The following is a 17,753-nucleotide window of genomic DNA, read 5'->3' as shown; positions in this document are numbered from 1 at the left end:
AGGTTACACATTTTGCATCTGTTTTGCACGTGTAATACATGTCGTATATTTTTATAAACGCTCAAACATTTTGAAACTCTTTCATGAGTTTGAAGTCACATGATTACGTTACTTCAGGATGCCAAAATGCATTTTATGAAAAGTCACAACGGCTAAATTTAGCTGCGGGTTTCCACGTCATAACATGGGAAATTAGCAAAGATACTCCCCCCCCCCCAAAAAAAAAACCAATGCTGAACGCACCTAGTTACACAATGGGACTCCAAAATGTTTTCAGCCACTCATCCATCCATCCATCCATCCATCATCTACCGCTTATCCGGGGCCGGGTCGCGGGGGCAACAGCTTTAGCAGGGAAGCCCAGACTTCCCTCTCCCTAGCTACTTCTTCCAGCTCTCCCCGGGGGATCCCGAGTCGTTCCCAGGCAAGCTGGGTGACATAGTCTCTCCAGCGTGTCCTTGGTCTTCCTCGGGGTCTCCTCCCGGTGGGACATGACCGGAACACCTCACCGGGGAGGAGCTCAGGAGGCATCCGAATCAGATGCCCAAGCCACCTCATCTGGCTCCTCTCGATGTGGAGGAGAAGCGGCTCGAGTCTGAGCCCCTCCCGGGTGACCGGGCTTCTCACCTTATCTCTAAGGGAGAGCCCGGACACCCTGCGGAGAAAACTCATTTCAGCCGCGTGTATCCGGGATCTCGTTCTTTCGGTCACGACCCATAGCTCGTGACCATAGGTGAGGGTTGGGACGTAGATCGACCGGTAAATTGAGAGCTTCGCCCTTTGGCTCAGCTCCTTCTTCACCACGACAGACCGATACAACGTCCGCCCAGCCACTCATATGAGGTAAATTTGCCGACGAGCTTCATCAGGCACATAAGTTCATGGCAGTGCAGCTTTTGGAAATCCGTTTGTTCTGTGTTTGGGAGATGCAGGGTATGTCGCTCCATGGCCAGAATTGCTGTCTTCCCTGGCTAGCTCCTGTCGTCATTTGCCAACAATGGTGGGAGACATTTGCCAAACAAACAACAGGGAGACTGGGGGTCGCGCTGCAGAGATGGCTGTATTTATGGCACTCGTTCCCTCCGCTTATTAAACTCAACCCTGCATGCTTATTTTGTGAATGCATACCCTTTGTTTTTCTTCTTTCTACCCACAATCTTGCTGCTGTAGACTAAATTTCCCCAATGTGGGACAAATAACTTATCTTATCTTATTTTCACTCTACTATATTCACTCCTGCACAACTGTGTACCGCTCCATACACACATTTCATTTCAGGCAGCCCTCGGGACAGTTTCAGTGGTCCAACTCTGACGTGTTTGGTAATTTCATTGGTCAGACGTGAGGAGACTTTTGGCAAATCTATGGAAGCTCATCAGTAAATATTCCTAAATAACCCGCGACACATGAAACATTTTTGTGCAACTGAAGAAGAACTTTGTTTTCGATTTCAAATATGTGTCAATGTTTGTAAATTCCAAAAAAAATGTCATTTTGTATGAAATTCATTATGTCAATTGTGAAGATTTTTTTACATCCTGCAAATTTTGTAAATTTTGAAAATCCCATTAATGACTGTAATTCCTGCATGGTATATTACAATAACTTTTTTTTTTTTAAATTGAATCTCAGGGGTCGCCAGTGCGAGTCACGACTTTGATTTGGTTGTCTCAGTTTTTACACTGGCTGTCCTTCCTGACGCAACTCACCCATTTCTTTGATCCGGTCGTGGCTTGAAATTGTGGCACTGGCCTTAAAATCACGCCTGTGCCGACTGCATGAAAGGCAGCGCCGTGTACCACTTAACACCACCAGTGAGAAAAAAAAAATCGTTATAAGTTGACTATTAGCTTATTCGTTCTCACACACAATGAAATGTGACCATCGGCATTAGTATGAATGCTTATCATTCAGCATTCATACAGGCACCACAACAAAATGAGTCCCGCTCGGTCAGCCGGCCCATTGGTTGTTTTAGAGCGACCAATCGGATTGGCCTCGTTTGGGTTTCTGCCTCCCCAGCTGTGAAGCCTTAAAGGCTGCGGCAGTGCACCATGGGACGGGATCGCAACATAATGGGCGACAGCAGGAGACGGCAGGCAGCGCTGGCAATATCGTCATGCCAAGTGTATGCACACACGCACATGCACACACACACACACACACAAAGAAAGAAAGAAACAACATGCCATCTTTACCACAAAGCCAAGTTGGCGCACACACACACACACAAAAAAATATCACACAAACTCCCACGTACAAAACATGTTGGTTCACACATATGTACAAAACACACACCTATATATGCACACATACACACTTATATGCCACATGGGAGCACAGTGCAAGCATCCTTACACTGGAGATCCACACAGATATGCTAACAGTCTCACACAACTTCAACATCAAATGCCAACAGTTTGCAATGCCGTTTTGAACAAGGCTAATCTCAACAAGTGTGAGGGTGCGTGTGTGCGCTGGTGAATGTAGTATGTGTGTTGATGGAAATATGAATGTCATGTAACCAGAAGCTAAGGAATGGGTCCGGGAAGAAACAGAACCGCCAATGTTCCACTGCCCGACTCCCTCCCCTTCCCTTACTCTCCAGCAGCTGAATGGCAGAATGTGTCTGCGACCATTCAGCTTGAGGGAGAAACAAGGAGACTTTTCACACTCATCCCGACACTCCGTTCAACTCTTATCTTCCATTGAGATCTCGATTTAAAAAAAAAAAAAAAAAATTCAATAGAGTGCCAAAAATTGTTCCGGGCTGAATGGATGGTCAAATAAAAACAACAACAAAAAACAAGTTAAAAGAATATTCAATGATGATTTAGGAAAATAATACATTGATAAATGGGTGGCAATTATTCAATCAAAGAAATTAAATAAATCATAATGAATGAATACCCAGCTACTCAAACTCTTTGTTGGGACCAGTCCAGCCCGCAAATAGATAAAATTTAATAAAATATAATAGAAATGCTGACTCGGCAGGTGCTGCTGTTTTGGTTAGCACAAGCACAAATGGGTTCAGCAGTTCTCTCTATATTGTCCTGGTGTGATCAATCGTGTCTATGAACTGAAATTATTACTCTTACACTATGACCTTTTTTTACTTTCTTCACAGCAAACTTGAGAGAGGCATTTAATTTTCCCAGGAGACACAGCATCGGACACTTTTTTTACCACCAGTAACCAAGGTTACGGTATTCGAATCCCTGGGTCATTTCCTGCTACTCACTCGGTGCGTCAATTAATTGAAGTCAATGATTTCCTCTCACCCCCGCCCCCTCCCTAAAGAAAATCGGAGGTGTCAACTTAAGGGAAAGGGCTTCAACTGTTTCGAGTAAGTAAGTCATCAACTCTTGCGCCACAAAACTAAATTGTACAATCCTATCAAGCCTGGAATGCTTTCACAACCTCAATTCACCTATGAGACTCTTTCTGCATCTCGGTAGGTGCTGCTGATTTGGTCAGCAACGGAGGACCCACCATTGAACTCTTTCATCATGTCCGCTGGGTGTGTCTAATGTGATTACACTTACTTTGTTCTTGTTTTTTTTTTTTTGTTCTTTGACATGAAAAAGGAGTCACGTATTTAATGGAGGTATTCATTTTACTTTGGTTAATGGCAAGTTCAGAAACTTTGACTGGTTGTTGTTGCTGTTTTGGCCAGTCCGAAAGGCCTTGATATTTCGATTTTTAACCACACCGTTCATGAATTGACATTACATTGACTACTTGCTTTTTTTTTCCTGACATGAAAAAGCAGTTCACCGTGAAATGTTCTCAAGTAGACGACACACCCGAGTGAGAGTCATGAATGTCTGTGTGTGGACAATAGCGTCTCAATGAGACAATTACAAAACAATTACTCAAAAAAAAAAAATCCAAACAGGAAAAATGCGACTGATTTGAGCTTAGTGTTTGTGTCTTGAAAAAAAAATGTTTTATTTTTTTTTCCATCATGGATACATGATAAAAGGGCTTTCACTTCAAACTCAAAGCGCTTTAGTGCCGTGACCTCATTCACCGACTGATGACGCAGCATCAGGAGCAACTGGGGGTTCAGCATCTTGATCGAGAACACTTTGATATCATCACAATGGGTTCGAACCTCCAACCTGTGGGTTGGGGGAATAACCACTCCAACACTGAGCCGTGTCGCCCCCAAAGATAGATGTATTGGTAAAAGTGTTGCTGTTTTGGTCAGCAATATAGTTCAACGCCTCAACAACAGCTAACTTTTTATAACACTCACCTAATTCCAGTGATGGCTTTTTTTTTTTCCGGAAAAAAAAGACAAGGTGTTAGTTTGAGGGAGACATTTCTTTTGCTGACATAAATGATCCACGAAGACTGGTGAATGTCCATGGGTGGACAGCAACGTCTACAGAATGACTGCCTGCTTTTTGACAGCAAAAAAAAGCAAAAAAAAAAGCAGGGTTCTATTTGAGGGAGGCATTTATTTTTGACGAGCTTCGCTGTGCTTTGTGTCGTGGGAATCCTGAGGATGGATGGCGGATAGATAGATCGATGAATAGATAGATAGAGCTCACATTCCTAATATATTAAAAGTTGATGGCTTGTGGTTTTATTGACCTGGGAACAGTCTAATTCTTGGTCTGTGTGGGCGAGTCACCTACTTGCACACCGCAACAGAGCAAGTTTAGTGGCGTTAAGGCTTTTTTTTGTTTGTTTGTTGCTTTCTTTCTCTCTTTCTTTTGCAGGGGGGGGGCAATCAAGGTGCTTTTAACACGGGCGCAATTTAAGTGCAAAACCGCACAAATGGTTTTATTTTGTTGCCACTTTAACTAACACACACACTCTACAGAGAAAACGCTCCAAGTCGAGCGCAAAGGCACGTTTCCGATCACCGCGTTTACCTTGGCCGAGTCCTGCATGCAAGAACCCCAGGAGGAGGAGAAGAAGGACGCCCGGCGTGGCGCACATCCACCTCCAGCGATCTACTAGTCCACTTCTCCCCATGTCCACGAAAAAAAAAAGAAACCCTCCGCTGTCAGTCCAAGGGAAAGAAAAAACAAACAAACAAACAAACACAAATAATAAAAATGAAAAAAAATATCGGTGAAAAAAAAAATAACCTCAGCTCTCCCGGTTACGAACAGACAAAGCCAAAAGACGTTTTCTAATCCTGAACTCCCGAAAAGGTTTTTTTTTTTAAGCGAGGGGGCGATGTCACTTCCCTTCACGCGTGTCTGCGCGCGGCTGGACTGAGCGCGGCTGCTGCCTAGCTTGCTCGCGGATCCGCGCACACTCACAGTAAGAGAAAGAGCGAGAGAGAGAGAGAGAGAGAACGAGAGCGACTGAGGGAAAAGAGCACCATGCCTCCGCCCTCAGCGTGCGAATCTCTGCATGTAACACTTTTGGTACTTAACCATTCTTAACTATTATGTCACACGTTCAAATAATCACACACAATTGATAATTCACACGTCTGGTCCGACTAACAGAAAATAAGTTGCACCTTTCCCTAATATCCCATTGCACCTTTTTTAAAACACTTTATATTCGGCTTGAGCTGTATTTTAACGTAATACATTCTCCTGATGTTTAAAAAATATATATTATTACATACAGTCCAGTACTTGAGACGCGTGCAGCACACGCGCATGGAGCGTGTGTGCGTGCAGCTTTGCTGACTGACGACTGCCCCCTTATGGCCATCACCGGAACACGATTGCACATTGGTGTGCAAGACCTGACATCCTCTTAACCTGCAAACGCGGTATAATTATACGTTTTTGTTTCATCAGCTAATGCGATCCGTGACACGAATTCAGCTTTAATTAACGTAGGCAATAACAGACATATTTTTGAATGACACCGTTCAGAAAGGTGCTAATCAAGTTGTAGAAATGTCAAGGCAAGTTTATTTATATAGCACTTTGAGGCCCACTGACAAAACTCAACGAGATCACCCTCGTCTAAGATTGCGCCCACCTCAAGGTCAAGGAAATACTCAGAAAAAAAACACTAAAGGGGGTTTAAAAAAATGAAGAAACCTTCAAAAGGGATCACAAATGCAAGGATCTCCACTCCAGATTGGCCAGGCCGCAATAGAAGCTGAGTGGGCAACATTTATCACAAGACGTGATGCTATATGATGTTCGTTTAAACAGCAGGAGAAACCATTTGATGGAATGAAGCGCAGCATAGACGCCTCCAGGGAAGTGGCTCTCCGCAAGATCTATTTCGCTTTGTCTGCACAGAATCCTCCACAGTAATACGCTCACTCTACTCATGGCTCAGTGGCAGATGGGTCGTTCCCCAACCCAGAGGTTGGTGGTTCGATCACCGGCCATTGCAAGCACATCAAAGTGTCCTTGTGCAAGATAGTGAACCCCCAGTTGCTCCTGATGCTGCGTCATCAGGAGGTGAATGTGGTAACAGTATAAAATGCTTTGAGTACCTGAGGTAGAAAAGCACTTTATAAGCGACAGCCCTATTTACCGTTTACCAGCCCATCAATACTTAACACACTCACAGAGCAGTGGAGGAGGGAGATGAGAGGAGAAGCGATAGCAAAACAGGCCAAAATCCAGATGCCAGCGGGTGAGACCGGTCAAGAGATTAGTTTCATATTAGGTGTGCCTTGAGATGTTTCTAAAGTTTTCACCCATGAGATAAAAGAAACGACATTAAAATTTGAAACGGCACAAATTATCCTACTTTGTAGTTCAAAAAGATCACAGGATAGAATTCTAACGTGGGAAAATAGCAACGGGAATACAGAAAGGAATCTCTGTCGGGATTATACGTCATGCCTAGAAATCAAAATCTACAACGAAAAAAAAACCATAAAAAAAGTTCATGGGAACTGATAAAATGCTAAAATGCTAACAATTGATAGACCCATATGGATTACGGTATTCCTATATTGAGATATGATATCGGTGCTGAGACAGGACAAAATACTAACATGCAAACATTTCGTATGCAAGATATAACAAACTGGAGAAAACGTGACTAACACCCTCTTAAATCGGTACACTAGCATGATGTACATACGAGCAACTTGACTACACAACGCCAGACGTAAGAGTTATGCATACTATCCTGTACTCGTATAGTATTGAAAAATGAGACTGAATAGCATGCTTACAATTGCTACGCTAGACGGTTGCAAGAGTGCAGCATGAGTGCAAAAAACCAAACCGAAAAGAATACACATCATCCCCTGTAATCAGCTAGCATTTCAAAAGCCTAATGAGAATATCACAAATGCTAACATTCTAATTGATTAAGCAAACCTTACCAAATCTGGAAACAGACCAATATTCTTCATACCTCTAATGTTGATCAACATTCATAGTTTGAACCATGCCAGATATGACAACACAAGTCAGGCCCTTTTGCTTTTTCTTGTACTTATTTTTGTGACACTTATTCCAAAAACAAGGTGCAGGATCAGTGTATATTTTGCATGACTTCCCCTCTCAATTATGTTTCTGCACAGTCATTTTGTTGCAGCCTGGGCAGGGCATCATGCATTGTAAATGGCCGTAGTAAAATATGCACTGGCTGCTATTTGTCATTGCGGCAGCCCCCGCGAGCTCGAAACGCCGTCGCCGCGAGTCGCGGCGACCCGTCGGGACCTGTAAAAAGGCTTTTTATGCTGCCACTTTATTGGGAATGGGGGAAGCAATAAGTTAGACGGGAAACATATGGAACGCTCAGATATGGATCAACACTCAGCCCTCGTGAGCGTTCAGTGCCAACGGGGGACTTTGCGTTTTGCTTGCGACACTTGTAATTCGCTTAGTTCACATTGGCGCAAAAATATTGGTTTCATTACGCGGGTGCAAAAATAAAACCCTCAGTCAAATTTCCCAAGAAATACTATCAAAAGCTCACCGCTAGTATGCAAAATTCAGCATGTGCGTCAGCTGTGAGGAACAATGTACTGTAGTTCATATGGAAAGACCTCATGCCTCGGGGGATACATAGAAGACCAACACAACAACACTTTGTATGACAACATAAAAGAAGATCGAATGCATAAAGCTCTAAGCAAGATTCATAAGGATTATACAACATAGGGAGTATAATAAATTACTTTTTCACATATTGATTATTACATAATGAGCCTGGACAAACCGCGAATATCGATATACCAACTGACAGCAATATGGCTGCTTGAGCACAGAAAGGCAGATCCATAAGCATTATAGATCAAGCCCCACTGTCAGAAATGTTCAAAGGGCATTTAATTAGACTTGATCAAATGCTAGCCAGCTCATAGTTACTGTGCTAACATATAGCAAGATAGCAACACGAGTACAGTACAGAAAGGCGACCGCATACAGATTACACATCATTCCAAATAATAGAGTACTATATTATTCAAGCTAGTATAGATTATTGGAAACATTTCCTGCAGTCGGGTGCCATTTAAAGGGGCTAGTGCTAGATCACGTCTACAACATTCCTTGACAGTTAGTGTCCAATGATGGTGAGCTAGAGATGCTGGGCAAATCATATTGTCTCTGAGGGATACTTGATGCCGCGTTAGTGGCCCTCGGGCTTGTGAGACCACATGAAATGCTAAATTGCTACCAATTGTTATGCTAACTTTACGTACTATTTCATAAAGTGAGACGATAATGACTGCTTAGATACTAACAATTAGTATGCTAGATAAAATAATTTAAGGAGAAAGGCATATCCATCGGGATTATTTAAAACATGTACAATATTCAGGTAATATATCAACTGGCTAGCAAGACATAAATGCTAACTTGCTAACAGTTTGTATGCTCACATATTGCGAGTGATTAACTTGAGAGCCAGATCTATATGAATCGCAGATCTTTCACTCTAGTGAGGTACTTTTTATTTTCAAAAAGCGAATGCAATTGCACAAAATGAAAAAAAATGTTTTTTGTTTTTTTTAAAGCTAGCCTACAGCAAGACAGAAGCAACCAGGATTCTGTGGCTGGATGAGAAGAGCTTACATTTACTCATTACGTAACAAGTTACACTCAGGTCCCTGTTTTAATCAGCGAATAGACCTGGACAAATAATCACATCCAAAACTTTCCGTCCTCGCATCCAGCCGACACGTGAGTGGATTAGCGGCCCAGGTGGTCCATGTAGACGTTTGAGAGGGGGATTTACTTGAAAAATGAGACGAAAGAGTCAACCGTTTAGCGCCTCACCTCTAGCAAACAAACCAGGGCTGGGGATAAAAGAAAAAAAAATGGCATGGTATCAATCATTTGATGGATTTGAGTGCTTATGCAGCTGCTCGTTTGACAGACAGACAGACAGACAAGGGACATGGAGAAAAGTCATCTAATTGATTTGTTTCCTGAGGGACACAAACACTTAAAATACACACACACACACACATCTATCATATATATATATATATATATATATATATATATATATATAAATATATATATATATATATATATACATACGTATATACACACACACAGATATTAGTATGTGTATATATATTATATATATATATATATATACGGGCGGCCCGGTAGTCCAGTGGTTAGCACGTCGGCTTCACAGTGCAGAGGTACCGGGTTCGATTCCAGCTCCGGCCTCCCTGTGTGGAGTTTGCATGTTCTCCCCGGGCCTGCGTGGGTTTTCTCCGGGTGCTCCGGTTTCCTCCCACATTCCAAAAACATGCATGGCAGGCTGATTGAACACTCTGAATTGTCCCTAGGTGTGAGTGTGAGTGCGAATGGTTGTTCGTCTCTGTGTGCCCTGCGATTGGCTGGCAACCGATTCAGGGTGTCCCCCACCTACTGCCCGGAGATGGCTGGGATAGGCTCCAGCACCCCCCGCGACCCTAGTGAGGATCAAGCGGTTAGGAAGATGAATGAATGAATATATATATATACACATATACAGAGAAAGAGAGACAGACAGACACACACACACACACACACACACACACACACACACAAGCGGATTTAGCAGCGAACAAAACATCACGGCGGCGATAAATTGGATTGAAAAATCCCTTGCAGCATGTGACCTCAAAAGGAAGGAGAGCACATTTCACATCAAAATAATGTGCCGCTAATTGCATTTGTTTCCTCAACTCAACTGTATTTATAGAACGCTTTAAAACAACCACTGTTGTATCCAAAGTGCTGTACATGGAGCAAACATCATATATACAACAATAAAAGATGAAACAATAAATGAATCACGAAGACTGTCAAAATCGCAAAACAAGAAAATTAAGAATACAAATTCGTTTTGAGAGGAGTTTTAAAGACGGGCAGCGAAGGGGAATTGCCGAATGTTCAGTACCTGAGTTAGACTATGTTGGCATACAACTACACGCATTACTTGCGATGGTAAAACTATCCACTCGGTGACATCATTGAGAAACTAGGACTGATACCCGTGAAGTGCTAGATGTTAAATGGAAACCTTTTATGTTGTCACTAGTAGTACACGTACCACACAGTTGTCAATTACAGCAGTTTTGCCTACTACTAGTGAGAAACTAAGGCGACCCGGTAGTCCAGTGGTTAGCACGTCGGCATCACAGTGCAGAGGTACCGGGTTCGATTCCAGCTCCGGCCTCCCTGTGTGGAGTTTGCATGTTCTCCCCGGGCCTGCGTGGGTTTTCTCCAGGTGCTCCAGTTTCCTCCCACATTCCAAAAACATGCATGGCAGGCTGATTGAACACTCTAAATTGTCCCTAGGTGTGAGTGTGAGTGCGAATGGTTGTTCGTCTCTGTGAGCCCCGTGATTGGCTGGCAACCGATTCAGGGTGTCCCCCGCCTACTGCCCGAAGACAGCTGGGATAGGTTCCAGCACCCCCCGCGACCCTAGTGAGGATCAAGCGGCTCGGAAGATGAATGAATGAATGAATGAATGAATAGTGAGGAACTAGTCCATGGATGTTCAACTGGAAATCAAATCACTTTCTATACATGCCTACTAGTTGGGCCTAGTCGTCATTCAGCACACTAGTAAAGAGATTTTAGCGCATGAGTAGAAGTACTTTGCCTGACTCGTTACCATTGAGAACAACGAGCACACTCCTTCATAGACCTCAAGCCGGAAATCGAGGACAAATGCATCAACGGCTTCCCATAGTTAACACACTTGACAACGGGATATGAACGGAAGCAGCGAGCGCCACCCGATGTTTAGCCAAGGCATGAATTGTCATTTGACATCATCGCCACAGTACGACGCCTCCGATTTGCCTTTATCACCCGAACGGAAGACAGCGTAACGTGTAACTGTTATAATGGGAGTTGAACCAAATTGTTTGCCGTCCGCGTGGGAACGCACACAACGCCGCCTTGATCCACTGTTTTTGTTCTATTAGAGACCGATTCAATTCTAGATATCCACTGGCACCATCAGGACAAGAGGCAATTTCCAAGCCTTTGTTGCGCTGCAAATCAAATCAAGTATCCCATTGAATGTAATTTCCCAAACATTCTCCGGAGGATTGAGCCAGAGGGTTTTCCCCCCTACCCCCCTTTCTTAATGGTAGTCCAGTAATAGTGCGCAGCGATGTAGATAAACTGCAGCGTTAATGTAGCATACTATTATGGTTTTAAAAATCCTCTCATGTACAGTGGAAGATCTGATAAGAATATGCAAAGTCACAAGTAAGGAGGTCAATTTGAGGTTTTTTTTTGCCACATACTGTAGTCTGCATGCAAATTCAAGGATAGTATATAGTGGCATCTTAAGATTTTAAATTTGACTGAGAAAAGTAACTCCAATTACTCGATTTCAAATTGTGTGTGAGAGAGAGAGAGAGACTGAGCTGACGTTGTGGTATTCTGTATCTGAAGCTTGCTCAGACCTCATATTTTTGCATTAACTTTGGTTGACAAGCAGATTTTGGGGACCTGAAAACATGAATATCTGAGTGATTTTCAACAACAGGGTGACCGTCTCAAACATCGGTCCTTGTGAGCTGCTTTTCTGCAAGTTTTAGATGTTTCCCTCCTCCGACACGCCTGATTAGGGTTCTTATCAGGCTCCTGCAGAGCTATCTGTTGAGCTAATCATTAAAAAAATAAAATAAATTAAAAATATAGGCACTGATCTAACGATGTCAAAACAAAACAGCAATACCGAACTTGAAGAAGTTGAAAATGAAGTCGAAAAATATTTTGAGACCTGAATGTGGCAAGATTTAAGCATTTGAAAGTTTACTCTTATCAACAATGCTCGAAAATGTTGTCTGTAAATAAATAAATAAATACATACATACATACATTAAAAAAAGAAAAAGCAGAGGACATATGTAAGCAAGTTGGAATACATTGAAATCAAACAACAATAAAGGTGGACCACCAAAAGTCGAAATCGACCTGAAGACAGAACCACGTGACCGTCTTCAAACGACAGCGTGCCCTTCAAAGACAGGAAGCGTGTCTGCTTGAGCAGCTTGCTGCTAAGCTCAGACAGGCTGCTCGCAGACGAGGCCTTGCCACATGACATGCCCAGCGACCGCTTGGCATCTGGCCAATACCACCCCCCCCACCCCCCGAGAAATCCTCCTACAACCTAACAAATGACACTTCAATCCAAAGTGGGATGCCAACGAATTCCACAAACGGACACCCATCGATGCCGCGGGAAGAGTTTAAACTTTAAGACCGCCGTGTTGGGGACGTGAATTACGACAAAAAAAGCAACTACAACAACGCAACAGGATAACGCAATGGCAACACCGACGGCCCCTGACAGACGCAGATGTGTTCTGTGAGCCGGGAGCACATAAGCAATTAATTCCAGTCCCTCTTCCTAGGTGTTAATTTTGCAGCAATCAGCCCGAGTGCTTTTTGATTAGCTCATTATTACCTCGAGCACACTCCTGGAAGCTCAAGTCACATTTAATTAGCATTGCCAACCCAGTGGTGACCAATATTGCTGCAATTAAATCATTAGGAAACGGCTTCAGTGGTAGCGGGCATCCGCATTGTTATTATTAGATGTTTGGGGGTGGGGGGGGGATTAAAATATTATCTGCTGCAGAAAAAAAAATCACCATGTATTTTAACATAAAAATTGAATCATAGGTTCCCATATGCTTACTATTTACCAATCTATTTTCGCGCATTACATATTCCTCTACTCCGGTGTGACTAGTGTTGCAATGTCCGCCACGTTTTGATTACACCACCATTGGCTGGATTTTAAAAGACTGTTTATGCAGTCATTGGCCAGCCCAGAGTTTGATGACAACACGACGCCATGCTGAAAGGCGAGATTTGGTGCTGGCTCGTTGTTTGGCTAGCTGGCAGGCTGGTTTGCTGGTCGGTTACCGAGGAACAATACACCGATGAGAAAAGTGGGTCGCTTCTGTACTAATCTACCTTCAGACTCAGCAGAGCATATTTATATGATGTTGCGGCAAGGCATTGTTATTAAAAAAATATTTTATTAAGGAGGAGACAAAAAAGGTGGGTACCACCATACACTTTGAAATTTAAGGTTGGAATTATACCCATCGAGGGCTCCAGACTGTCCCTAATTGGTGGCATTTGGCCCTTACAATTTGAGACGGTGCAACGAAATGTATCTACTTGTTAACGTGCCACCAAAAAATCTGCATTGCATCCGTTTATCGTAACATACGGAAAACGATTGGGCATATGAATATTTACTGCACAAGTCAATTTGTGCCCCTAAAATTTCAGGTTAGTCACCACTGAGCTCCTCATAAAAAAAAAACAAAAACAAAAAAAAAACCTAGTTTTAACTAACTTTGACTTTCCATCTAGTTAATTACATAATTATAACATATTGAGTTGTGTTTTCTTTTGCATTTGAATGAATGTTGATCTTTGGATTGTTGACATGGACAGAAATTCTACATACAGACTAAAATATGCAAATTATTAAATTGCAATTCATTACAATTGTTTTATGAAATGCATGTGTACATTCTTTATATGTATTCATGAACCATTTTCATCATTTATAGGAAGATTATAACATAGTAATTTTGTATGCAAGTATTACTTGTTGATATTTTGTAATACAACACCGCCGAATCATTTTCAAATCAGTTATTTTTGGAGTTGTTGCAAGCCATTGACCCCATTCACTTCAGGTTACAAGTGAATAAACGTCTGCTACTCATTTGCAGCCAAAACTGGGGGGGGGGGGGGGGGGAGTTCCTCAAAGCTGGCGTTTTAAGACGAGCAAAATAGCGCACTGATGCTTTTCATCCGCGTACCTCCGTCGCATCATCAATTGCCGTCGACATGAAAGAAAACTTTTGCGGCTACTTAGCGCGACCCTGCTGCTGTCAAGTCCTTCCTGCCCTGTGTCTAAGGGGATGGGGTGTGCGAGACGGGTGCAACAGCACCACAGCATGTTGATCTTGAGATACACTAATGTAAAAAGAAAAAAAATATTATGGTTTTACCCTACACAATTCCATCACACTTATTAAACACTAAACACTTTGATATTTCATTCACATGAATATATGATATTGTAAATATGGTTAAGTATTGTTGTAAAATATGTAGACTGTGTCCCACTTGATCAGAATCCATAAATTGATACTTCGCCTGTGCGGAAGCTTTTGTACATTTTGATTGGCTCTAATGTGCGACGCCACATCGCGTGACTGCGATTCCAATTTTAAATGGCCGCAAACGTGAAATCTTGTCCAGACTTTGTGTCTGTCGCTCATGATGCGGCAGCCTTTAGACACTGAGTGGCAGAGACAGAGACAAGCAACACACCCGCCGCTTACTTGTGTACTCCATGTAAGAGCTTGCGGGGCTCCGCAAGGGCGTGCACGTGTGGGTGTGTGCGTGTGTTGACATTCCAAAAGAGGTGTGAGGTCAGGGGTCATATCAGCTGTCGCCCCCGTGCTCTTGCGCCAATCCCCGGCAGCTCTTTCCTGCTGCCGTTGGAACATCAATCTGGCCCTGGCCTGGAAAATCAGCAGTCTGGAACCAGCCTGCTTCATTCTATATCCTGAACCACTTTACACAGGAAATACTACTTCGACTTCCAATGTCAACAAACTCCTTGTTGCGGGTACAAGGAAAACGTGTCAATGGTACAGTCCAAATTTACGTGTACAGTAAGTCCAACAATGTTCTTTTTCACTCATTTGAAAGAATCTGTCCACAATTTGTGTTCCCAAAGCTGCGAAATGTTTTGTCTGATCTGGACAGTGGTTGCCAGTGGCATGACCTTTTACTCTTTTCAGGGTCCGCCCGAAGCAATTTCATAGTATTATTGTGAGGGATTCAAAGGGGAAAAACAAAAAAGACCATTTACGTTTTTTGTTTTTTTTTGGAACGGTCCTTTCAAAGAAACAAGAAAATAACTAGAAAGATAGCTAGAAGAAGTCAGAAGACCTCATACGCTCCCTTCTGTCCTTTTGCCTTGTACACTGGTAACTTTCTTGCTAGAAAGAGGACGCAGGACCCGCATTTGCATTTTTGCGCAGTTCTACGCTCGTAATCAGCTGTTGCATCACACATCAACTCGTCGGTGCAAAGATTTGATAAGTAATGATACGAAAAGGATTTTCTGGCATCTGGAAAGGTTCGGGAAGTAAATTGTAATGTCGAGATCACCACAAACATATCCAGCAAGGTTGTTCTCTTGCACACTGATCCACGCAACTGTCAACAATTGTGCGTTTGTCATCATGCGGCTCCTCGGCGTGCGGCAGCGGTTGCTGCGTTAGTCAGAACAATGTTTTTCTTTTTTTCAAATTATTTAAAAAATATGATTATTAAAATTGAGAAAACTGTAAAACAATATGCACAATTTCTCGATGAATAAATTAGAAACAAAAAAATTAAATGATAATATAAACTAAATGATTTAAAGTAATATATTTAAAAAATTTAATTCCATGTCTTTTTAAAGATGTATTTTACATGTACAGGTATTTAAAATGTAAAAATAAATTCAACATATAGAAATGCTTTTTTTTTTAAATATAAGAATGTTATATTAATATGATGCGGTAATATACTGTTACATTAGACTTCCTTTACAAGACACAAACAATAACATGTTAATAAGCGCAAACCTTCACCGTCCATCTTCTATTTCATGTGAGTCCATCAATGCCATTTTCCTTTCGCCGTCAGCGGTCTGTAATAGTTACTGGCTCACTGGGGAAGCGCTCACGTCAGTCGCCATCGGCGGTGGTCCACCTGATGGAATAAGTGTCGGCGACCTTTTACATCAGAGCTGTAAAAAAAAAAAGAAAAAAGTGCTGCTGGCTATGGGAGCTCAGGAGAATCACAGTTATCCCCAAATGAGCAATATTACCTGACCAAATATGTACATTTGCACTCGATACTCTCTCCAGGATATCCAAATTCTAATTAGACTTTACTGCCTATTACGAGCACGCGCTGGAACGTTTAACAGCCTTTTTGGCGAGGGAGGAGGAGGGCGAGAACTTCCTAATTGTCCCCTTCATTTTCACAAAGAGCGACTCAAGAGCGGATACGAGAGGAGCGGCAGGTTGATAAAAAGGACGAACATCTGTCGCAAGTTGGATACACCACATGTGCGCACGCACAACACGATGCAGCAACTTGCTGGCTCGTTATTGATGCAGCATAAAGAAAACAAAAATCGTATTTCCCTCTTTAGACGCCACTCGGTTTCTTTTGGTGTGAGCTGCAAGGAAGCGGGCGGAGTGAGAGCAGATGTATCACAGAAACCACTGGAGATGTAAACACATCTGGGCGCAGTATTGTACAGGATGTAAATAGCAACGGTCTATTGGTACTTTAAGAATCACAATTCGGCACATATCTTGGCTGTATTCTAAGACGGTGGTTTGGTTCATATTCAGTACTGGAAGTGAACACAATACAAAACATGAAAGTGAAAATCCTTTGGAAAAAAAATTGAAAATTGGCAAATGAGCAGAATGTGTGAATTTTGTTCATTCTTTGGCTTTTGTCAGCCATATACTTTCACAACAACAAAGACAGTGCAGGTCGCAGCCACGGGAGTAGCACTGGTTGCCAAACTACAGTATACTTGTCAATTACCGTGGCAGATCCATGCATGTGGTGCATGCAGATAACTTCACAAAACAACCACTCTTTCAACACGGATAACTTTACCACAATGCAGTATCTAATCTGCGCAAACACTGCAACTCTGCTTGGATTTTGGCAAGTAGTCTGACTGCTGCTTGATAATGCTCGATCTTCTCCCAGCCTAGCAGCAAAGTCGCTCATTAGGTGGTGAAACACTTGATGTGGAGAGTACCATATAAATTGGCTTACTGGTGATGTTTCGATCAAGCAAAATTCACAACTCACCATTCCATGCTGGGATTATTTAAAAAAAGAAAGACGCCTTAGCAGCAATAGGTATGAATGGATTAAATAAGATAAGAAAAACCTTTATTAGTCTCACAATGGAGAAATTCCCAATCCACAGCAGCAAAGTTATGAAAGTAAGAAGTAGAACAAAATATAGGAGCTGCTGGAAAGGCAGCCACTCTCGCGGCGCCATTTTGAATAAGGGTCCGGCCAGCATTATTCTACATACATTCTTGCTGCTGGAGGCTGTAAATTTCCCCAGTGTGGGACGAATAAAGGATATCTTATCTTATCTTATCTTATCTTATCTTATTATGCCTTGACCTCAACCCTATTGAGAACCTATGGAGCATCCTCCAGATTTGTGAGGGCGGATGGAAGTATCGTTCCAAACAAGCAACTCTGGGGAGGTAGCTCTGGCATCCTCTAATATCACGTTTC

General features: G+C 42.5%; 1 protein-coding gene across 3 annotated transcripts in view; it reads right to left on the bottom strand.

The window, feature by feature from the left end:
* Positions 1 to 5,287, bottom strand: part of LOC127602372 (netrin receptor UNC5C-like) — a 156,170-nt gene extending 150,883 nt beyond the window's left edge. For all 3 annotated transcript variants that reach the window (XM_052068442.1, XM_052068440.1, XM_052068441.1), the window contains exon 1: positions 4,890 to 5,287. In XM_052068442.1, the coding sequence (XP_051924402.1) occupies positions 4,890 to 4,992 (103 nt within the window). In that variant the 5' untranslated portion in view covers positions 4,993 to 5,287. The remainder of the gene's footprint in view (positions 1 to 4,889) is intronic.
* Positions 5,288 to 17,753: the final 12,466 nt, after the last annotated feature.

This window comes from Hippocampus zosterae, chromosome 6 (genome assembly GCF_025434085.1).
Source record: "Hippocampus zosterae strain Florida chromosome 6, ASM2543408v3, whole genome shotgun sequence".
Classification (NCBI taxonomy): Eukaryota; Metazoa; Chordata; class Actinopteri; order Syngnathiformes; family Syngnathidae; genus Hippocampus; species Hippocampus zosterae.
The sequence above is the reverse complement of the archived record's forward strand: the minus strand, read 5'-3'. Positions and strand labels throughout refer to the sequence as shown.